The following is a 25250-nucleotide window of genomic DNA, read 5'->3' on the forward strand; positions in this document are numbered from 1 at the left end:
ATAGCTGCAGAGGGTTCACCAGAATGCTAAAGGGGTCCAAGACACAAAAAACCGTTGAAGAAGCCCTGCTACAGAGAGAATAGAAGTTCAGCTTATACAAGTTATAAAAGTGGCTATGAACTTATTTGTTTATCAAAGTCTAGACTATCAGAACTTCATTCCCCTATATTTAACTAGAGTTATTCCAATAAACAAGAGAGTTTTATTTCAATGCAAGTAGTTTATAAACTTATTACATAAGGAGAGAAGCTGAAAATAGATACTTTCATAAAATGATTAAATAAATTCATGAAAGATAACAGATTACAGAAAACTAAAGTGACCTGAGGCATGGCATGTTCATGCCTCCACCTTGGTTCTTGTCTTCAGTGGGGAGCTCCTGGCCAGGATTGTTATTTCAAGAGGGATTTTAGCCATACTCATTTTCACTCTCACTTCTTTGTTAACTCACTCCATTCCCCTTGCAGATATCTCCTCCTCACCACACTTTATCCAATTCCCCTTTATGTCTATTAGAACATAAGCTCCTCAAAAGTACCATGTTAAATTGTTTGTATTCATATCTCCAGAGCATAAGTGCTTAATATATACTCTCTCTTATACTCTTTAATATATACTAGCTCTCTCTCTTTCTCTACATGCCTTTTGAGATAAACGTGGATTTTACCAATAAGCATAATCTTTTATATTTAGGCAATTTTATATTTGGCTAGAAAAAAGCCAAAATGAAATATTATGTTGCTAATAAAATGTCCCTAAATGACTGTACTTTTCCTGGAGCATAAAGAGATTTTAAGAATGTGGACAAAATTTAGTGGTATGCTATTTATTTCCTGTACCTGTTAGCTAATTTTCTGAAGAGAACAGAAGTATACTGGTTTATAATGACTTTTCCACACACATGTCCTTGGCACTACTGGGTGAGTACCAAAAAAATTTGGGTAATCTGTACGTGTTCTAAGTATTGAAGGATAAGATACAAATGAACAATGAATGCTATAAAAGTGTTTGGGGCAGAATACTAAGGACTAGAAAGCCAGTATTAATTATAATGAAGATGCATTTGTTGGCATCAAGCTTTAAGAAATAAAGTACTTCTCTGGTGGATAATATTACATATTAACATTTTGGCTTCCCTGAAGACTATTTATTTTAGGCACAAGGCCTGTGGAGCTCTAGCTTATTAACATATTTTTCAAACTCTCATTCAAAATCCACCATTCATGAACCTCTTTAAATATATGCACATAACCACACTTAGGTTTCATTCCCTCCTCACTTAGTCTTATCCTCTATATTCTTAGATTCTAAGAAATTTAAAGAAATAATCATTCTGATTTTTCTATATTATATTTATGCTATCTTCCCAACTAAATTAAAACAATGTTAATTAAGAGATTCCAGGTCACCTTGATGTGCCTAAGGAATTTTGTCACAACATGTGGTTAAGACACACTTATTCAAAACTAAAGGCTTCTTTTTACATATGAACAAAGTGAGGGATAAAAAATGTGTGGTGATTTTCCTCAGTCACAGTCACAGCAAAGTTGAAATGAGAAGTCAGGTCCTCTGATAGTTTTTGTATTATAGCAAAAAATGTTATACTATTACAACAATTGAGAAATCTGGTGTATTTAATGCTACCGCTTGCTAAAAGCATTAGGTGAACCAACTTTGATGCATCTGGAGATGTTTGACTGCCACTGTATTCGCAGAGGGGAGGCATATGAAATGAAATGGAAAGAGGAAGGTTTCCTAATTATCAGAGCCTTCCCTTGTCCAGTAGGTGGATGGAGAAAGGATCTTAGATTGTATGTGCTTGCTTACTTTGAGATTTAAAGAGATCTTTCCTCATGCCCTCCTTGACTCTCAAATTGTAAGTATTCACCCAAAATTGGAAATCAATGCTCTGTAAGAGCAGGGCTTCTTAATCTTTTTCCACTAACAACTCTGAGCAAATAAACATATGATAGGTATACAAATCAAAAGTTTATTAATAACATCATAAATTTATTTTAAAGCAATTCTTTGTATACATATAAGTTTACCATTTATTAAAGATGAAAGCAAATTTGCATACTAATGATGAGATGGATGTGCTTATGTTTTTTTATATAAAGAATTAAATCTTGTCAATTCTGATGGACATGGCTCTCTTCAACAATGAGATGAACCAAATCAGTTCCAGTTATTCAATAATGAAGAGAACCAGCTATACTCAGTGAAAGAACTGTGGGAAATGAGTGTGGACCACAACATAGCATTTCTACTCCTTCTGTTTTTGTCCACTTGCATTTTTGTTTTCCTTCTCAGCTTATTTTTACTTTACTTCTAAATCCAATTTTTCTTGTGCAGCAAGATAACTGTATAAATATGTATAGATATATTGTATTTAGCATGTATTGGTCTACCTGCCATCTAGGGAAGGGGGTGGGGGGAAGGAGGAGAAAAGTTGGAACAGAAGGTTTTGCAAGGGTCAATGCTGAAAAATTACCCATGTATATGTCTTGTAAATAAAAAGCTATTAAAAAAAAAAGCATTAAATCTTGTGGGTAGGCTGATTTTAGAAAAGCCTATAAAGACTTACATGAACTGATGCTAAGTGGAGTAGAACCAAGAGAACACTGTACACAACAAGATTACATGATGATCAATTATAATAGACTTGGTTGTCTTCAACATTGAAGAGATTTGAAGCAATTCCAACAGACTTGTGATAGAAAGCCATCTATCTACATCCAGAAGAGAAGTATGGAGACTAAATGTGGATCAAAGCATAATTTCATTTTTTTTGTATTTCTAATTAGCTTTTTTCTTTCTCATTTTTTTTCCTTTTGATCTGATTTTTCTTCTGTAACATTACAAATGTGGAAATATATATATGTGTGTGTATATATATATGTATACATACATATATATAATTATATCTTTTATTTACAAAATAAATAATTTTTGTAATTTTTCAACACTGACCCTTGCAAAATCTTCTGTTCCAAATTTTCCCCTCTTCCTTCCCTCCTCCCTTCCCTAGATAGCAGGTAGTCTAATACATGTTAAATATGTTAAAATATTAAATCCAAAATATGTATACATATTTATACAGTTATCTTGATACACAAGAAAAATTGGATCTAAAAAGAAAAAAAAAAAAAAAAAAACCTGAGAAGGAAAATAAAAATGCAAGCAAACAATAACAGAAAGAGTGAAAATCCTATGTTGTGGTCCACACTCATTTTGTGGAAATATATTTAAAGGAGTAGCTAGGTGACCCAGTGGACAGAGCACCAGCCCTAAAGTCAGGAAGACCTGAGTTCAAAACTGACCTTTGACACTTAACACTGCCTAGCTGTGTGATCCTGGGCAAATCACTTAACCACAATTACCTCAGCAAAAAAGAAAGAAAGAAAGAAAGAAATATGTTTATTAGAATTGCACATGTTTAACCTATATTGGATTACTTGCTATCTTAGGGGAGGGAAGAAAAAAGGGGAAAAAAATTTGGAACATAAGGTTTAAAGGTAAATGTTTAAAACTATCATTGCATGTATTTTGAAAAACAAAAAGCTTTTATGAAGAACTAAATCTTGGCAGAAAATTTGATACTTTTTACTGTTGCCAAATTTTTTGCAACCCCTCCATCCCCCCATTCAGTTATATGACCCCAAATGGTTTTAAAAGCTTCACTCCATAACAAAAGACTGCTTCTGCCCACAAGCTTTCCTTTAATTTAGATGATACAACTGGTTCCTAAATTAAGGAGCTGTTCCTACAATTTTGGAGAACAAAGTTAAAACATGTGCCCAGCACAAGTACTTAAAGTTTCTATAGGTACAAATCCAATTCAACAAGTATTTATTAAGTTTCTATTAACTGTCAGACTTTGTCTTGGTATTAGGAACAGAAAGAGCAACAACAACAAAAAAATTTGTCTGCTTAAGAAGCTCATAAGGGAGACAGGGAAATCTAGGGGGAAATAATATATACATAGAGCAAGCACAGCACAAAGCAAATAATTAATAAATGCTCTATTTACAAAGATAAACAAATACAATTAGTTTAGTGAGGAGAAAGATCAAAAAAAGACTCTTAATGGAGTCACTCCAGGTGACTTATGAATGAAGCTAATAGTTCTAAGGCAATCATGTCAACCTCAAAGAAGACCACCAAACAGCCATAAGAATTTCTATGGGCTGCATACTTAGTTTTAAAATGTAATATTAACTGTGTTTTAATATATTTTTATTTAGTTAAATACTTCCCAATTACATTTTAATTATACTGCAGCTGCATAAGGGAGTGTAATAGGCAGTATGGGGTATGTGACATCTTTGGTTTTAAGGAAAAGAGATGAAAAGAAAGTTTTTCAGACAATGGGGCTAGAGCCTGTGCAAAGGTGCAGAGTCTGGAAGTGAATTGTCATGTCTGGGAGGGGGAAAAATAGCAGGGTAAATAAGGAAGGGTAAAGTACAATCAACCAGGAAAGATAAACTGGACCTAGATTGTGAAGGGTATTAAATGTTAATAGAAAAATGTGAACTAACTAGTTAGTAGCAAAAGCAAGTCACTGAAGCCTATTGAGCAGAGGAATGACATGGTCAGAGGTTATTTGTTGATTAGGTTCAATAGACTCATCAATGCTGAGTTGGACAAGATGCAGGGACAATCTAATCCAAAGCCCTCCTTTGATAAATAAGCAAAACTGAGGTGAAAGACGACAAAATTATTTGTTCAAATGTCACACAGGCAATAAGCATCCAAAGTCCATGCTATCTACCCTGAGTCATTTTTCTGCGACATTCTGTGTTATTGCCACACTTCTGCTCCAATTAAGACTTTGGGGAGAATTTTGATCTTATCTTCCCCATCAAATTCAGTTGTTCTGCAAACCAAAAGTAGCCAGAGATTCTTGAATAACTAAAATAGAAGGAAAAAAATAATAAAGACAATTTCAGCATAGCATAGCATACTCTACTCCCTAAGGCTGCACGAAGAAGGAAGGAATATGATGGCACTTTGCACCTGGAAGATTCAACAGCTAATTCAGCACTTCTACTTTGCCATGGCAACTTGAAAAAGGAGGACAGACAGATTCCAAAGAAACAATTAGCCTTAATCTGAAAGGTGTTTTTTTTGTTTTTGTTTTTTTACTACTTTGGAGAATAATGACTTCTAAGAAGGTAAAAACTTAAAAATAAAAGATACCAAATGACCTCTATTCCATAACATACAGGTGCTTTCCATTGTTTTTCAAAGAAAAAATGTAAAACATTATAATTGCAAGATGAAAATTTTATAGATTTTTAAAGAATAATATAACTTACACTTAATTATACATGATTATAGAAAAACTAGTTACATATATATGTATATATATATATATATACATATATATATATGGAGAGAGAGAGAGAGAGAGAGAGAGAGAGAGAGAGAGAGAGAGAGAGAGAGAGAGAGAGCTTGATGGCACATATAATTTTTAAAACATTTATTTTACTAAGAATAATATTAAAATTGACTTTTATTGTTTAAATGAAACCAATGGACACTGTAGAATGTAAGCCAAGAAGAAGGGTCTCAGCCTAAATTTTAAATTTGTTATAGATAATCCACAAGATTGATCTATGCTCAGAGCATACATGTTTTCAAGTATGATTACGGGTAAACCAGGAAAGAAAACTAGTGTCAATCCATTTCTACTCCAAACTATCTTGTTTATATTGATGCAATCACCATCCTTGCAGTGACCCCAGTTGGAAAATGTATTTTTTCTTTCATCTTCTTCAACTCCTATATCTAATTAGTTACTTAGCTGTTGATTCTACTTTACCACATATTTCTTATTCTGATAAGAACATAGACTTAGAATTGGAAGGGATCTCAGAAAGTCTAACACCCTTTTTACAAATGAGAACAAATGAGGTGAGTAGATTTATTTAAATGACTTGCCCAGAGTCCCATAGCTAGTTAAGCAACTGAGCTAAGACATCAACTGTTCAAAAATTAAGACTACTAGAATAAAATATAAACTCTTCACCGGGATATTTAAAAGTCCAATACAATCCAGCTCCTAACTACTTTATCAGTCTTTCACATTACCATCTTACCGTGTCAAAATAGCACAGTACACATTCATAACACATGACATTTTACCTCCCACTTCCATGCCTTTGCATAAGTAGTCCACCATGATTAGAATGCATTCTCTCTCTCCTCTCAGCATCATCTCTTACAATCTGCAGCCTCCTTCAAAACATAGTTCAAATGTTACTTCATATATCATACCTTTACTTTTCCTTCTCCCTTTGAAAGAATTTTGTATTTATAAAGGCAATATGGGATAATGGATAGAAATCTTATCATACCAATGAAACCACAATACCAGACCAAAAAAATTAAACTTCACTTCTGTACTTACACTCTGCTTTCCAACTCATCTTCCATTCTCCAATGAAAATATAAGCTACTTAATGGCAAGAACCTTTATTAGTGGAGGTCAGGCCAGGTGTCTTCTGTTTGCACAGGGAATCTAGCACTTCCTGCTGCTGCTCCACAGTCAGACTCCTCAGGTGAGAAGTCCTCAGACCATGTGCTAGCACCCTGTGCCTTCCATCATCTCCTGCTCAGCACAATATGTTCCCTGAGGAAAGCCTGCTAAGAGTCAAGCCACCCCAAAGCAACCATTTCTAACTGTACCAGCTCAAGGCATCTCATTGCTTGCCACCTCTGCCAACAGAGCAATCTCCCAATTCAGATGTAAAGAGCCCTCACTGTAAAGATGAATTACGTCTTCCCTTTGACTTCAGGTTTTCCATTTCCTGTACCTGTCCTTTAAAGATAGAAGATTGGCTCCCTCCATTCAAAGATAAACATTCTTCCCTTTCCTCCATCACTCAGTATGCTACTTATTTCTATCACCCAATCAAAATGTGGATCATTGTTTGCAGACAGGTCACTCCCCTTCCTTTCTCAATGAATTTAATGTTTGCCTTGCAATTTTTCTTTTTCTCCCCAACTCTTGTCCTCACATTAGGGGACTTCAATATAGCTAGATAGATACATAGATAGGTAAGTATGTAGGTAGATAAGATAGTGATTTGTTAGATTCTTACTAGGTGCTAAGTCTATTCTAAAAACTCTAACCAGTACCTACCATGAGGTATTCCTTGACCCTAATAAAAGCTATACAAGCAGATGGTCATATTCTGGATATTCCATTACCTACAAATGTACCATATCTCTATGTTCATCTCTGAAATTCTGTTCATCTCTGAAATCCCTTTATTCAATCATAATATTTAGGCTTATGTGTCTCCTTTTTACTTCCCTTATATAATCCTACTCTTCATCCTCATCATAACCCCTCATTTCTCTTCTAAGACCATCTCCCCTGCACTAGCCATTCTTTTCTCTTCTCCCCATCTTGATTTCTTGGTAAACCAACTCAACTCTTCACTTCCCTCTTTTTTTTCACTAATCCCCTTATCATATTGCAGATTATGCCCAGCAAAAGCTTTAGCTGAGGATCACTCTCAGATTTATTGCCTTCACACTACACATAAGTTTCTGAATTAAAAGGGAGAAAAATCATACCACCATTCTGACTGAGTCTAATATATATTTATGCTACATAACCTCCAAGTGGGCCCTTACTGTTGCTGGGCAATTCCACTATACCTCCCTAATCAACCCACAATCACATTCTGCTACAAAGACTTCTTAACTTTTTCATTCCCCCTCAAATCTTCCATGATTCCTTTTTCCCTACCTTCAGATGAGAACTTTGTCTCATATTTTATTGAAAAAATTGAGTGTATTAACCATGATCTCTCTTTTCTCTCCTCTTTCTCTCTTATCATTCTGATGCCTTTAATGACTATCTCCTTTTTCACATATATTACATGATGTACTCGACTAAATCTTTACCAAATTTAACCTTTCTGAACCCACCTCCTCCAACAGATTGTCTGTCCCCTTTCTCATGCCTACTCTTTCACTTATTTTCAATCTCTCCTTTTTTTACCAGTTCTTTTCCTTCTGCTTTACAAACATGTCCATGACTCCCCTACCCTGAAAAAAAAAGGTAAAACCCTCAAGTGACCCTTCCCAGCCTTATTAATTATCTTCTTCTTTTCTGTGCTTTTTAACTAAAATCTTCAAAAAGCCATCCACAATGTGGTCCCACTTTCTCTCCTTTCACTCTTAACTTCTAGTTTGACATTTAAAGCCCTTCACAGTTTAGTTCCCTTCTACCTTTTCAGTCTTCTTATACCTTACATTCCAATACACTCTTCAATCTTGAAACACTGGCCTTCTGGCTGTTCACTCAACAAAACACTTCTCTCAGCTGTGGCATTCTCCCTAGCTATTCCTGTAACTAGAATACTTTCTTTCTTCCATTTTAATTACTAACCTCCATAACTTCCAAGTTTCAACTAAAATTCCATGTTCTTCAAGAATAAGTACACCTCTTAATTCTAGTGCTTTCCCTTTTTTAAACTATTTTCTATTTATCCTGTAATATAGCTTGCTTCATATATATGTTTGCATGCTGTTTTCCTCTTTAGATTTTAAGCTCTCTGGGGGAAGGGACTATCTTTTGCCTCTTTACATCCCCAGTACTAGGCACATTGCTCACCATAAAGGAGGCACTTAATGTTTATTGTATTATGTTATTGAATCTTCTGTACCAAGCAAAGTACCTAAAATGTTTTTCCTTGTTTAGGCTCATTTGATTCTTTGTGATCCTGTGGACCAACTATTAGTGTGAGGGGTTTTGTTTTTGTTTTTGCAAAGATATTGTAGTAGTTTTACATTTCCTTCTCCAGTTTTTGGGTAGGGATTAAGTGACTTGCCCAGGGTCACCCAAGTAGTGTCTCTGGCAGGATTTGAAATCAGGTCTTCCAGACTATGCTCTGTACCACCTAACTGACCTACCTGAAACACTGTAGGCTTTTAATATATTTTTTTAATTAAATTAAATAGTGTTTACAAAATATATCCCTTTATGCTTTTTTCATCCAACAAATCCAACAATTGAGATTTTTATTAACAAATATTAATTACAAAGAATTATGAAGATCAAGTCCCCAAACCAAAAACTAAAATCTAAGAAGACAAGTCGTGTGCTTTTTGCCTCCTCCCCAATTTTTATAAAGCTAAACAAACCCTTTTCAAAACTTAGAATAAAACCTTAGAAATCCATAATTCTTTAAATATTATTTGCCACAGAACATGATATGGCAAATTCAAAATCCCTGTTACTGGGGAGGCTGAAGCTGTTGGATTTTTAGAACATAGGAACTCTTGAGTTGCAATATGGCTAACCAATCAGGTAGGTATCCATAATAATTGCAGAACCAAAAAGGAAGCTCTTTGGAGCAGGGGACCACTAAACCATTTAGAATGGAATTAATCAAGGCTGGAAACAAAGTAGTTGGTTCTACTCAATTCAGTAGGTAGGATCTAGCCAATGAGTGGCTACTGGCCTTCTAAAGGGTGGGGGAGGGGAGAAAAGGGAAAGTAGGGAGATTATCTCCAAAAAAAGTCAAATTAAAAGGTGAAAGCATCCACACTGAATAATCAATATGCTAGCTCAATTACAAACAACTAAAGTGCAAATATCTAAACAAAAGTTACTGAGTTAAGCAATAGTGCTGCTTTAACAACCCTCAGGTGGGTTGGGGAATGAGATAGTGTTTAGAAGCAGCAACGGTGAGCACTAGAACTAATACTTATACTGGGGACCACCAAGTTAAAGTTGTCTCGAAAGAAACATGAAATTGTTATAGTTGGCGATTCCTTAGAGAATCCAATAAATAAGCATTTTATAAATCACCTACGTTGTCAGGATGGCCTAGGAGCTACAAAGTCAAAAAATGAGATAGGTTGTTTATTCAAAAAACTCGTATCAAGGAAATAACTTGTATATATGTTGGATCATAGATTTAGAGCTGCAAGAGAAGACAGATCATTTAATCTCACACACACCCTATTTTCAAGTTGAATAAATAAAGCTCAGAGAAGTTGGGACTTGCCCACAACAAGGCAGGAAATAAAAGAGACAGGATTCGAACATCGGTCTTGTGCCCTCAAAACATGTCCTCTTTCCAGTGTACTACTATGCTTTTCCCCCGTAAGCAGATACAGCATCATCAAGGAACCACAGACTAAGACACAGCCTACATAGAGGGCCAAATCGCACCTTCTGCAACAGGCCTTTCTCATTCCTCTGCTACCTCTACTTCTGCCTCGTCTCGAGTTATTTTATCTTTTCTATAATTACTGGTCTGTTTTTCTCCTATTAAAATGAGCTTTCTGAGAGCAAGAACCTCTTTTTCTTCCCTTCTTTGTATCTAAAATACAGTCCCCAATTCCTGACTCGGCCACTTACAGTTATTAAAGCTCCTTCTAAAGTCTCGGAACTTGACACAATAAAGACAGTCACTGTGGGAAAAGCCTGTAAATACTTAACATTTCATTTTTAAATTCCAGGATACAAAAAACTTCAATGGACATATCTTATCTCAAAACAAGTCTTTGCACAGTAACATGACTAACTTTAACAGACCTCAACTTCCTTCTAGCAATAACTCAATCTGGGAAAAATATTTGTTTATGTTTTGTTGGGTGGAGAGGTTATTTTGCCACAAAGAATGTGTTTTTGTTTTTAAATCTTAACAATATCGATGCTCCCTTAAGTAACGCACTAGACTAGGGATATCGCATTCAAAAACCTCGGATCTAAAAACAGCGGGTGAAACGCACTGCGGTAGAAGACATAAATTGGAAGATCTAAGAATTTTCTATTTCTGAAAATGCCACTTTTTTTCCCCTTTTCAGTTCCCTACCTCAGGTTACAGCCTAATACAACTTCATCTGCCCGTTCAACTCCTTTCTTACACGCAGAAGAGAATCTACCGGAAAAACCAAACAACTTTTAAAAAATGCCCACAAAACAAAAATCCGCGGCCCCTCAGCTCTACTGAAACCAGCTCTGTTGTTTGCCCCCAGAAGCGGGGCGTGATCCCCTTGGAAATATAGCGGTCCGAAGGGCTGCACCAGGTCCTTCCTTGCCTAACTGCAACTGAAAAGGAGAGACCAGAGCGAGGAGTTGGGAGAGAGATTGGGAGGCGAAAAGATTAACGTTGGGAAGATGCTTGGGGAGGAGGGGGGAGGGAAAAGACATTTATTAAATGCCTACTAGATGCCAGGCACCGAGCCCAGCGCTCTACAACTATTATCTCTTTTGGTTAGGCGGGAGGGGCAGCCGGGGATAAGAGCAGGTAGAGTCAGGGTGGGTGGGGCGAGGTGAAGGGGTTCTCTGGGCGGGGTGGGCGGGAACCGAGGGAAGGGGGAGGGGACAGGCAGGAGGTTGGGAGGAAGAAGCCGGGGCGGGGCGAGAAAGGAGGGAGGAAAGAGGCGGGAGGAGGAGGGCCAGGCCGGGAGGGTCTCTACCTGCAGCTCCGCCCGCTCCACCTCCCACTGGGCGCGCTCCACCTCGAAGCGGGCCCACTCGTGCTGCAGGAAGTGCAGGATCCCTGGGAGGCTGTACTGGGCTCGGGCCGCCCCCGCAGGCGCCGCAGCCGCCGTAGTCGCCCCGTCGCCCGCGGCCGCTGCCTCAGCCAGCGGCCCGAGCCCTTTGACACCCGCGGCTGCCGCCGGGTGACTGTTGCTGAAGAAGACGCCGGGCCCCGCCTGTTCGTCCATAGCGGCGTTGGCGGCAGCCTGCTGCGGACCAGTGCCGGCTCTCGCAGCTGCCGAGGCAAACGGCAGCAACGGCGCCTCCTCCTCTTCCCTCCGCCCTCCTCTCCCCGCCCACACTCCGAGTCAGCAGGGAGCGGCCGCCTGGGCGCTTGGGCCGGCCCCCCTAGCTGCTGACGGGCCGGGAATTGGGTCAATTATAGAGCGCGAGCGCCCCAAGAGCTTGCTGGGAAATGTAGTCTCGGGATGATGGAGTTAGCAGGAAGGGGGTTGGGGGACTGAAGAATTCTTTAGGAAGTGGTGCTGCTTAGGTGTGGTAGATACGTCTTAGCTCTCTTTTCCACTTTAAGCCTAGGAAAGCTGGATGCGGGTTAGGGCGTAAGGTCCTTATCTGGAGTCACCCACACCCACGGAAGGAAGTCCTTGGGCAGTTCTCTCTCGTACATCCCCACACCCGCGGAAGTTCTCAGGCACTGCTAGCTCTCGCACTGGCACTCACCCCAAGGAAGTTCTGGGTGACAGCGCTCTTTCTAGCACTGTCGCGCACATGCACCCACAGATCTGCGGGAATAAACACCATCACATCCGTCTACGGGCACGTTTTTTGAACACCATCCAGGAGCTTTTTAAATTTTTTTTTTTTAATGTGGATTATATTTAATCTGTTGCAAGCCTGCGGGCTTGCTCTCTTTCAACGCAAACATTCCTCTTGAGATTTGGCTTAGGACCAATTCCTCTGTACCCTGCTCCATAAATTTCAATTAAAAAACAAAACCATGGTCATGAATTTTGTTTTGTTTCCCCATAGCTGCGTTGACCTTTTTTTGTTGTCTTGTTTTATGTAGTTTTCCAAGCCACCCCTCGCCAAATAAGTATCTCCCCCCCAAAACACAGCAAAAGTTTCTTTCAATTTCATTTCTCTCCCCATATCCCAACACCACCCAAACTTTCTAAGTCCTCTGGTCAGTTCGATATGGTTCAGGAACCCTGTGGGGATCCTTTCAGGGAATGAGTGAAATCAAAACTAATTTCATAATAAATCACAATTTATACTGTGGTAAATATCGGTAGATATGGCTCACATTAACCCCAAAGAGGAGGTGATCTTCAAAAATTTAAGACTGTAGTGGTATTGATTCCAAAAACATTTGAGAACTGCCGATCTAAGTCATGAATTCTTAGATATGGAAGAGAACCTCCAGGTCATCTCATCAATCCCCTTAATTTGATAGTTGAAGAAACCGAAGATATAAGAACAATTGACTTGTTCAAGACAATCGTGTTGTGGACAGAACTGAGATTTGAACACAAGTCCTAGGTTTAAATATATACAACTGGAATTATCTCAACTGAGACAAATCTTTGTCATACTGGAAAGATGGAAAGATAAATCATCTTTAGAGCCCCTTCCAGCTGAAAACCTGCATGAATTTAGGAAATCCTTTTCTTCCTTTTTATCTAAAAACTAAAGTGATTTCTTCACTTGGTTTCCAGAAAAGCTAGCACAGTTCCCTGTTTCTCATTGTTTTTCCAAGTCCTAGTTTGGTGACACATCTTTTTGACAACTTCCTAAAGTAATCCTTCAAAAAGCCCTAGTTTATGTAAGCAAAGAACATTTCTTTCATGAATGGTCCCTTGGTAGAATGTTTTAGGTGATTGGCTGATACAATGTCCCCATGAAAAAGAGATCATTTTCAATTGTCTCTATAACTAAAACAGAGCTTCTTCAAAATGACCGAGTCAGCCTCATTCTACTCTCTTCTGACAATGTATTTAACAGCATTGCTTCTGGTTGGTCTCAGATGATGGTGGTCTGTGAGAGAGTATAAAATGGTGCAGTGAATAGAGTACTTTGAAAGCCCTGAGTTCACATCTACTCTTAGAGTTTTGGCTGTGCAACCTTCCACAAATTATCAATGACCTCTTAATTTGTTTGCCTCAGTTTTCTCAAATGCAAAACTAGGTATAATAATAGGACCTATGCTAACATAAAATACTTACTATAGATGATACAACTTATTAAGAGGGCTTTAACCTCCTCAGTAACATCAATATGTAACTAGTTAAAATGGGCCATAGTCCTCAACCTCTGAGCTTGTTCTCCATTTTAAATGGAGAGATTGAAACTAGATAATGGCATCCCAACACCCCAATAGTCAGCTCAACATTGATGTCCTGATGTCCTGAGGAGCAAAGTGACCTTTTTGGACCTAAACTAGCATTTGGGACCTAAGATTAAGATTTATCTAGTAGGAATACTAGAATATAAAATAGCCTTAATAATAAGATGAAAAAAAAAAATTTTTTTACAAGTCTTGAGTCTTTCCCTCAAGATGCTCAAAATTGTGTCACCAGCTTAGACCTTCTGTGTATATTACTTGGTCTATTTCACATAAAAATAATAATAGATAACATTTATACAGCATCTACTATTTCCCAGCATTATGCTAAGTACTTTACAATTATCTCATTTGATCTCACAATTCTGATATCCAGATGCTCTTGTTGTTCCTATTTAAATAGGTGAGGGAATTGAGGCAAGCAAGAGTTATGCGATTTGCCCAGGGTGATGCAGCTAGGTGTCTGAGGCTGGATTTAAATTTAGGAAAATGAGTCTTCCTGACTCTCTACACCCAGGGCTCTTACCCACTCTGCCACCTAGTTGCTCTTAGTTAAGTTGCACTTTTCATTTTTATATATTTAGTGCCATTTGTATTTATATAATGTAAAGAGGACTGTGATATGGAGTCCAAATATTGTCACTACACTGTCATTGATCTAGAAAAGAGTTTATTATAGAAATCTTGATAGATTTTTCCAATCTTCATCTGCTAGTTGTCCTTTCCAATTTTGTCCTCAAAGGTGCTTTTGATGATTTAGCTTGAATCTCTGTTTTTCATAAATCTGATTTTTCATTCCACTGATTCTCACTCTTTTGATGAGAAACTACACACAATATTCCACCTATTGTTATTGTCCTATTGTCCTCTATGTTATAACCGAATTATGTTCTCAGTATAGTTTTTGCATCCTGTATTTCTCTATTTGGCAAAGAGAAAATGTTTATGAACCTAAATTCATATAAATGAGGTAGTGTATATTAATATCTCTTCTTTTATTCATTTCACACATTTTTAGGAATAAATAAATTGCTTCATTTGTAAGCCATATCACAAGCATTCCCTTTGTGTCTATTCAAGATCTCCTGTTCTCTGCTTCCTATAAAAACGCCTGGTTTCTCCATTCTAAAAAAAAATAAAACTCTCATGTGAATCTACAATTCCTTCATCACAGCCTTCCAGAGCTTCTTCCTATACACATTGCCTTTTATCTTGGGTCTCTTTCTGTTCTCATTACATTCTTTCCTCTTCACCCTTGTAATCTAGCTTCAGTTGAAACATTACTACAAAATTACAATGAGCTCTTAATTGATAGATATGACCTCTCCTTTTTTTCTCTACAGTATTTGATACCATTGAATGCTATTGATCACTTTTTCCTCCTGGATAGTCTTCTCTTCTTTCTCCTGAGCTACATGTAGTTCTACAACATTAACAGCCTTTTGGACATTTTCTATAGAGATCTACTAGGAACCTAAAAGTCAACATACCCACAACAAAACTCATTATTTTTCTCCCCATATTCATACTCTCCCTAACTTCTGTTGGACAGACCTGTGTCACCTCTCGGATTGGCTATGATGACAGGAAAAGATAATGCTGAATGTTGGAGGGGATGTGGGAAAGCTGGGACACTGATATATTGTTGGTGGAATTGTGAATACATCCAGCCATTCTGGAGAGCAATTTGGAGCTATGTTCAAAAAGTTATCAAACTGGGCATACACTTTGATCCAGCAGTGTCACTACTGGGCTTATATCCCAAAGAGATCTTAAAGAAGGGAAAGGGACCTGTATGTGTAAGAATGTTTGTGGCAGCCCTCTTTGTAGTGGCCAGAAACTGGAAACTGAGTGGATGCCCTTCAATTGGAGAATCTCTGAATAAATTGTGGTATATGAATGTTATGGAATATTATTGTTCTGTAAGAAATGACCAGCAGGATGATTTCAAAAAGGTCTGGAGGGACTTACATGAACTGATGCTGAGTGAAATGAGCAGGACCAGAAGATTATTATATACTTCAACAATACTATATGATGATCAGTTCTGATTGGTGTGTCCCTCTTCAACCAACCAAATCAATTCCTTTTGTTCAGTAATGAATAGCAGCTACACTCAGTGAAAGAACTCTAGGAAGTGAGTATGAACCACAGCATAACATTTCCACTCCCTATTTTTGTCCATTTGCATTTTTTATTTCCTTCTCAGGTTATTTTTATCTTATTTCTAAGTCCGATTTTTCTTGTGCAGCAAAACAACTGTATGGATATGTATTTAACATATACTTTAACACATTTAACAAGTAGTGGTCTACCTACCATCTAGGGGAGAGGGTGGAGAGGAGGGGAAAAGTTGGAACAGGTTTTACAAGGGCCAATGCTGAAAAATTACCCATGAATATATCTTGTAAATAAAAAAGCTATTAAAAAGAAAGGCATGTGTCTTTTGATTGTTCATTCTCCTTTACTCTCCATAGCTATTAATTTGCCAGATCTTCCTAACTGTATTTACTCATCACTCATATCATCTTCTTTCAATTCACACAGCAATCACTTTCATTCAGGCCTTCACCATCTTTTAGCTGAATTATTTTAAGAATCTCTTCATTGTTTCCCTGCATCTGATCTCTTTCCTCTCCAATAGTCCACACAGAGGACAAAAATGATCATCTTAAAGCATGTATGACCATGTCATTTCCTTTTTTAATAAATGGTGGCTGCTCTGTCTTATCTCTAGGATCAAATATAAATTTCCTCATTTAAACAACCTACCTTTATTTTTTATATATTTGTCCCCTTCATATATTCTATGATTCAGCCAAATTGGCTTTCTTGCCATTTCTCATGCACAATATTTCATATGTCCCCATGCCTGAAATATACTTCTGCATCTTAAAATCCCTATCTCCTAGAGGAGCCTTTTCATGATCTCCCCAGCTGCTAATATTTTTCCTCAAAAATTAATTTGTATTTGTTATATATACTTACATATGTACATATTATCTCTTACAAAGATGAACAGTGGAACTTTGCATTTTTATAGCCAATTACAAAATTGCAAATATATCATTTACTACTACATATCACTAGTGAAAATTCTCTTCTGATATTCAGTGTATGCGTATTTTTATGAACATCTTGTACAACTTTTATAGATTCTTATTAAATTGAATTTTAGATATTTCATTCATTATTTATCACAAAACTTTTAACTATCTTTCAGGTGGGGTCTCAGGATTATCAGGGAACTGTTTTTCTCTCTAGTAGAACTAGAGTTGTGTTCTTTGCCTGTTACAAATTTTGCAGAGATGGGAAAGTGGGTGTATGAATTGTCAAGACATTAGGAGACACTGCTTTTTCAAAGGTAAGGTCCAGCAAAAGCAACAAACCTTTGCACTCACCCTCTGGATGATCTCACTTTCTGCCAAAATGTATTGCTTTGATCAGCACCAGGTGTTTTCTAAAGGATTTATGATTTTCACAATAATATCATATCAAATACTTCTCCTTATACTCTAACAATTCTTATGTTGTGACCATTAAGTGAACTGAACTAGATGCTGCACTCCTGTTTGTTTCTATCATACTAATTCTTATTCCTGCTACATTAACTCTGGTTCTGTATCCCACTAAACTATCACAAGGCTCAAATGTTCCTTAGAGCTTTACAGTTGAGACAATTAAAAGGCTCAATGACTTTGATAACTTGGGAGCTGTTTGCATAGGACCCAAGAATGCCTCTATTATCCCAAGAAAAGATGGCTGTGGAAACTATTTATGACGCAAGAATGGCTATATTGCAGTCCATCTTTTGTGATTTTTCCTGTATAAAAGCCCTATATAAATTCTCCAGTTTGTGGGGAGGAGAGGAAAAGAAGGGGACTTTGGTTTTTAAATCTGTTTTCTTCACTTTAAAATCAATTAAACAGCTCAACCCCTCTATATCCAATCAAATGCCTATTCTCACTTACTCTATCGTCTCTAATATTCAACTTGAGGTGTATATACTTCAAAGTGTAACAGTATCAAATTGATTTAAGTGACATTACTAACTTTTGATCAAAGAGGGAAATTCTCATTCATGCAAGTGAAATTTTATTAAGTCAACAAGGAACAATTTCAGGTAAGACAAACAACTGAAACATAGGTCTATTGTAATTAAACTAGTCTTCTATATATGACAACGGAAATGGCTTGGAAAGTCACTGATGGAAAAATATAAAAGCTAATAGTTTATTTATAGGTATGCTACAGACTTGATTTGGTCCACAAGTTAAAAATACCAGAAGAGGATGGAATACATTAAAGTATGTATGAATGCAGAAAGCATGGCATAACATACATAATGAAATCACAATACTTTAATTATTTAATCCACAATTGCACATTTAATATATTTCATGCTACCATATTAGAAGAATCATTTACCACACATGTAATATTTAATTATATGTACAGAGATTACCAGAAAAAAGCACATATAAATATCAATAGATCTGTAAAAAGTTCAAGGCTATTTTGTGAATATAATTAATTATTAAGCAGAATGAAATGATGAAATTAAGAAAATACAAATTAAGTTTACAATATTGACAGCAAGTTTAATAAGTAGTAGAAACTTCATTGTTTAAAATATTAAAAACAAATGAGTATAATACAGTAACAGAAAGTACACAGTAAGAAATAAACAAGGAAAGGATATTTTCCTTTTTTAATCTACATATTATTTGATTAATTATTCTATTACTATACAGGACTATATCTGTTTTTCAAATGAGCTAGGGTTGATGTATTTTTAGACAAACAATGACAAAGAGGCTAAAGTAGTTATGATAGTGGCTCAAAAGGATGTGGATAAAATTAGAGAGATGCCAGATATGGTACTACCACTTCCACAACTTAGTCTGCCAAACCTTAGGATGAAAGAATGAACCAAGTCTGAGATGGGTAAGAATAGAACAGTCAAAACTGAAATAAACATAAAGAAACCACTGAGTGACTTGTACAGGAAAAGTAATTCTACAAGAAGAGTACATTTTGGTGAGAATGAAAGCAGGCAAAATGGAAGTTATTGGAAGAGAGTGAATAAATAGGTAAAAATATATGAGTTGCTTCATGGGAAATTTGGGTGAATGAATACATGAATAGAATTGAAGGTGAATGACAGAAGAACTACAAGCCAATGAAAAGGAAAAAAAAGGCAGCAAGCAAAAGATAAATGATAGTCAAATATAAGAATAATTTTGTTTGTGAGATCATTTTTATCTCATAAAATAATTGGAGTCAGTTTTTTTTTTTTTTTTTTGCATAATTCTCTATATAGTAAAGAACAGTTTGGAGACTTTTTTCTAATCTTGTGATATAAATAGTATTTTGACATTTTTATCATAAAGATAATGATCCCTAAATAAGAGATGAGGACAGCTAAAACATCACAGAATAACCTCCCTGTATCTGGAAAAATTTTCTAAGGTCAAATTTTTTTTACCATTAAAAAAAAAAAAAAACAACAGATCACAACACATGCCATTCATTTTCATGCATCTTTAAATAATTTTATTATTTAAATTATTTTTAACAACCAATATTTATTATCAAGAATAATTTAGCTACTTAAATCAGAAAAAAAAAGAAAGATCTGTTAGAAAGGTAAGGACATTTCATTGTGTAGGATATTCTGAGAAAATATTATATCTATTTCACTTTATTATACATAGCAGAAAATAAATTAGTTTCAAGTTGTGCATCATTTTGATTTTTGATTTCTGCAACTAAATTCTTCTGTGACAAACACCACTTTATCTTTTCATCACCATATCACTAAGTTGATACATGACATGTCTGAGTTGCTTTTTAAAGGATAGAATTTAAATTTTTAATACTAAGTGTTGTACAGTAAATTAAGAGCAAGAGAAACAATATCTTACAAAAAAGTTAAGAAATTCACATACATGATAAAAAATAAACTTGTTAAAATAAACATGAACCTATAGAACTATTTCACTTAATCTATTTCATAACACTAATATCAATATACAAATCAAATAAACATAAAATTGGAATGATGCAGAATTGTGACTAATTAGGTGTTTGTTGACAATGTAAATAAAAGGAATGAATAGTAAGTTCAAAAAAAGCTTGTTTTGAGTTTAATTGTTGGAGCGGAATGTATGGTAGGTGCTGGTTGCCTGGTAGCTGCTTTTGCTTTGCTAGCTTGGCTTGCTCTAACTGCAGTTTCGAGTCTTGTTTTCAATTCAGGAGCAGCTCCCATTACAGTCTTGAAAGCATGTGGATAGAGAGGCCCAATGTGCATTAAATTCTGGAGTGCAAATTCATGAAGATCTTTCGATGCCGTAAGTGCTGAATCAAAAGCATTTTCATCTAACAAATATGAAATCAAAGTTGGAACTAAAAGAGCAAGTAGCTGGACTCCTGAAAAATAAAGTATTAAACAATAAATTACATCATAAGACAATCTGACCAAATTTTGAGCTTTTATAGTGCATACATATTGCAGGTAAAAGAATAGGTGAAAAGAGTAACAGGCAGTCTTAATTTGTAACCAAGTTCAGGTAACTAGATAAGATCCAATTTAAACCTCAATTTTTCCATTCTTGGAAATTTTTGTCAAATACTGATTAAATATCAGTATCATATGTTTTAGAGGTCAGATTTGTTGAACTACAGAGTTCAAAAATATGTAAATAGAGACTTAATTGTTTCTTTAAAAAGAAATATGTTAATAAATTTGTTTTCATTAACAAAATATATCAGTTAATCCACATTAAGACAATTGTTTTTATGTTTATTGGATTCTGAGTAAAGAAAAAATCATAAAAACATATGTAAAAATCCCAACTATAATACTTGATTAAAGTTACAAGTTATTCTGTAATCTTGAGCAAGTCACTTAACCCTGTTTGCCTCAGTTCCTTATATGAAAAATGAGCTGGAAAAGGAAATGGCAAAGTACTTCAGTATCTTTGTCAGGAAAATTCCAAATGGAGTTATGAGGAGTTGGAGATGACTGAAATGACTAAAGAACAACAAATTGCTTTCTTTTTTACTTTTTAAAAACTCCTTTCATGCATCTCACTCCCATTTCTTCCCACCTACCCCCATCACCACTAAGCCCATAGTAATAGAAAAAAAAGAATTCAAAAGTCAAACACTATGTATATAATCTGTACTAATTTGTTTCTTTTCTTAATGATATGTATCATTAATGTAATAATGTAAAGTATCATTTAACTGAAAAGAACTTCATGTCTTAATTACTATTTTACTTTCCCTATGGCCATATGAGTAGCTATCTCAAATAAAAGTTTTAATAAAGCAGAAAATTGCTTGTTCTTTTACTGATTATCAGATATAATTATAATCAATAATAAATACTAACTCTACACAAGTTGGTATAGAGTTGGTATTTACTACTGATTATAATTTTTTTTTTCAGCTTTAACTTTTTCTTTTGAGACTACTAGAGGTTGGATTAAGGTAAGAAATTCCAACTGGTTTATGATGACTGAGAAGGCATTCAAAAAGTTTAACTTGATCAATCACAAGGCCATTACAGACATTTTTATTGGAAAGGACCTATACTACTATCATGCTTTTATCCCAAATGAATTCACCAGTAAGTGAATCTATTATTTCTTCCTCTGTTTTCTAAAACTACTTTGGAAAGGTTGTCTGAAGGTGGTATGTAGCATTAACTTTATGTAAAGAACTTGGAGGCCAGTATAATAATGCAGCAGTGAAATGACGAAGGTCTGGCTTAAATTACTCTCTGTAGGAACAGTATGAAAGGGTGACCCCATGGAAGTATCAAAGGAAAAAGGTATGACAGGACTTGATAAATAAAGTGACTGGCTAGAGAAAATGTACAAAAAGAAGGGTCAAATGTAAGGCAAGGATTAAAAGTTTACTTTCTTAGAATATAACATATATGTTAATGTTATTTTATTAATATAATATAGCATATTGTAATTTCACCATTATAACATATACTTTCTCACTTGTTATAAGTTTTTATGGCTGATACTAGCTCATACTTGTAAATAAAATTCACCCATTAAGTTGGTATATCACATAGCCAGTCTTTAAGAAAAAGCAAAGCACTAATAATTAGAAGTGTCACCATATACCTAATTAGTTTGGTGAAAATTTAAAATTAAAAATGTTTACTGAATGGCTATATAGTAATATGATATTGACATAATTTTTAAATTTATAAATTAGTATTATCAAACAAAGTTAGAACTTTAATTCCTGTAACAACTTTTTGTCTTTTACTAACTAAATTGCATTTGGAAAGAAATTTAATGCTAACTAATTTCTAAGGAAGAAATAAATAAGCAGAGAAATCATGGAACAATTTAGAATTTTAAGAGATGTGTACACAATGTTAGACAGATGATAAAAGATGAAAACCAATGAGAAGCAGTTATATAAGAAGAATGTCAAGGGCACTAACATTCAGCATGAAACGAAACTGTTTAAGGTAGCTTTGGACAAAAAAAAAAAAGATTTTCCTTTTTGCTATAATGGTAGGAAAGAAGAGTATTAAAGTAAAGAAGGACTGATGACTTGGGGTGAGTAGGCAGGCTGATGATGGCAATAACAGAAAGAAGGCAGGACTAGTCAATTCTGCTTGCTTTTCCGTCCTGACATTTTGAATTGGAAAAAGCAGTATAAAAGTGGCAAGTAGGGATACAAAATTCACCAATATTAAGAAAGGTGATGGTAAGAAAATACCTAGTTGCCTTTATTAAGTTCAAATCATCAGTCCTGAAAAAACTTATAGATACAATTGGTAAACTGTCAGTCATCTTTGAAAGCTCACAAAGATAAAGTATTATAAGAATGAAGAAGAAAAAATAGTTCTATTTTAAACAAAGGAAGGAGATGGTAAGAGAATACCTAATTGCCTTCAGTGAGTTCATATCACCAGACCTGAAGAATCTAATAGATACAACTGGTAAACGTCAGTGACGTTTGAAAGCTCACAAAGAGAAAGTATTGTAAGAATGAAGAAGGAAAAATAATTCTATGTTAAACAAAGAAGAAAAAGTGGAAAATAAAAATTACAGGTCAAAACACTTGACTTCAATTCCAAGCAAACTATTTATTAAATTTACTTCTAAAGATTTATGTTGTAAAAATGAACAAAACAAACTTTTAGGAACTAGGTGGTGCAGAGGATGAGGCACAAGACTTAAGTATCTAGAATAATTGAGCTAAATTCTACTTCAAATATTTATTTTTCCCCCCAGAAATTTTCTATTGATTCTTCCTTCAAAATATTTCTCCTATATATCTCCACCACTATTTTAGTCTAGATCCTTATTACTTATAATCTGAAGTACACACATGTCCAGTATCATACCCTAACCAAATTAAATTTAAAGCACATGTCTTTAGACTTCTTTCTACTCATTATATCACCCTATTTTCCTGAAGTTTTGAATATTTGTTTGTGCACTCTGATTAAGTACATGTATAGTTGCTTTACAGTGATTAAAATTGCAAAATTAATTTTGATATCTTTTTTAATGGGAACTTTTGATGCTTTTTAGTAATTTGATTCAAGTTCAATATTGATTTGATTATATTTGCTACTCAAGTTGTAAAGCTCTATCAAGAAAACCAGAATATTATGTTTTAAAATTCTAATTAGACACTTTCATTTTCTTTCATACCTAGATTATCTATATCTCTATAAAAAATAAAAAAGCAATTCTCAGTTACCATTCGAAATTGATCCACTTTTAATTTCCTTCTCAAAACCACTCATAAATCAACACCAATTTTCTTTTTTTTAAATAATAACTTTTTATTTTCAAAATATATGCAAAGATAGTTTTCAACATTCATCCTTGAAAACCTTGTGTTGCAAATTTTTTCTCCCTCCCTTCCTTTCCACTTCCCCTCCCCGAGACAGCAAGTAATCCAATATAGGTTAAATGTGTAATTCTTCTACATATATTTCTACAATTATCATGCTGCGCAATAAAAATCAGATCAAAAAGGAAAAAATATGAGAAAGAAAATAACAACAAAAAAGGTGAAAATACTATGTCTTTTTTCTGCAGATGGCTCTCTCCATCACTAGTGAAATTGGCCTGAATCACCTCATCGAGTCAATACTAATTTTCACACTAGCCCTAACCTATAAAAAAGTATTCTGGCATTTTAATATCCCAATTTTTTTATGTCTAATTAAAAAGAAACATTCTCTTTTGCACTTGAAAAGCCTTTCAGTTTGCTTTTATACAAGAAAACAAAATACTTACTGTTCTGCTCCTCACCAAGGGCAACCAATGTTTCAAGAACTTTGATTCCTTCTTGAACAGCTAAAAGCTCTGTACTACTGGTTGGCCGGCTCCTTTCAACAGCTTTTAGTTTTTCAACCATTATTGGAGCTAATGAATGGATGTAGGGAGTTGAAAGGGCACGGTTGGAATGCTGGAAAACTGAAAGAAGAAGCTGGTAACACTTAGCTTGAACCTATAGAAAAATTAATATAATAAATCAATTAAGATGAGTGCTAGTTGCTATGTTTATAATATAAACATATTGAACTTTTTTTGAATGCTAAAAAAAATGAAGTAATATTGCAGAATGAAAATAGAAACTCAAGATAAAATATCATTTGGAGATATATACATACATACATATGTAGGTATGTACTTATATGTATATAAATAAAATATGGATCTGTTTTATTATTAATCTAATTGAATACATACACATTTATGTATATTTAAATTTATACACATATATATTTATACACACATATGAAATTCTAGAGAGATTTTTCTATTTTCAAATGAAAGGAAAAAGGAAAATGAGTCACTAAGAATCAAATAGGGAAATTAAAGTTTAAGTAAGGAAAAGAAAATTTAAAAGTATAGATATCCTAAAAGTATAATATCCTGAAAGATTTGGTCAAAAAAGAAAAACAAAAATAAAAAAAAAATTGAAAAAGTCTTATACTAAGATACTATTGCATTTTAAAAATATGTTAACAAAAGGCTCTCATTGAAATTTTAAAAATTAAACACTGTCAATGTGTAAGGTATCAATCTAGATGACAGCTATGCAAAGATGACAACAGTCCCAGATAAATATGACAAGTACACAAATTTAATACAGTATAAAATATGATAGAGAAAAATGAGAGATCTAGACTAAAAGTGCTCTGATAAAATCTGAGAAGGAAGCAACCATTTTTCACTGGATCATTAGATATTAAGGCTTTAAGAACTGCAAAGTATTTTACATATATACATATATACGTACCCACAACATATAATTTTTATATGTGTGGGGGGAGAGGAAAGGAGGGAAGAAAGGGAAGCAGGAGAGACAGAGGAGACAGAGAAAGAGAGGAGTGACAGAGGGAAAGAAGGAAGAAGGGAGAGAAAG

The 25250-nt window shown here is 35.0% G+C and overlaps 2 protein-coding genes across 4 annotated transcripts in view; both read right to left on the reverse strand.

Annotated features, from left to right (window-relative positions):
• STRN (striatin) overlaps nucleotides 1-11800 on the reverse strand; it is a 140297-nt gene extending 128497 nt beyond the window's left edge. Inside the window, exon 1 of one of the 2 annotated variants that reach the window (XM_074288183.1) lies at nucleotides 11455-11800. In XM_074288183.1, the coding sequence (XP_074144284.1) occupies nucleotides 11455-11706 (252 nt within the window). In that variant the 5' untranslated portion in view covers nucleotides 11707-11800. The remainder of the gene's footprint in view (nucleotides 1-11454) is intronic. The other variant, XM_074288184.1, reaches the window with a different exon arrangement.
• Nucleotides 11801-17901: 6101 nt separating this feature from the next.
• The window catches only part of HEATR5B (HEAT repeat containing 5B), a 127860-nt gene continuing 120511 nt past the window's right edge, over nucleotides 17902-25250 (reverse strand). For both annotated transcript variants that reach the window (XM_074288186.1, XM_074288185.1), the window contains exons 36-37: nucleotides 24116-24329; nucleotides 17902-20252 (exon numbers count right to left, since the gene is read on the reverse strand). In XM_074288186.1, the coding sequence (XP_074144287.1) occupies nucleotides 19948-20252; nucleotides 24116-24329 (519 nt within the window). In that variant the 3' untranslated portion in view covers nucleotides 17902-19947. The remainder of the gene's footprint in view (nucleotides 20253-24115; nucleotides 24330-25250) is intronic.

Source organism: Sminthopsis crassicaudata, chromosome 2, assembly GCF_048593235.1.
Source record: "Sminthopsis crassicaudata isolate SCR6 chromosome 2, ASM4859323v1, whole genome shotgun sequence".
NCBI lineage: Eukaryota > Metazoa > Chordata > Mammalia > Dasyuromorphia > Dasyuridae > Sminthopsis > Sminthopsis crassicaudata.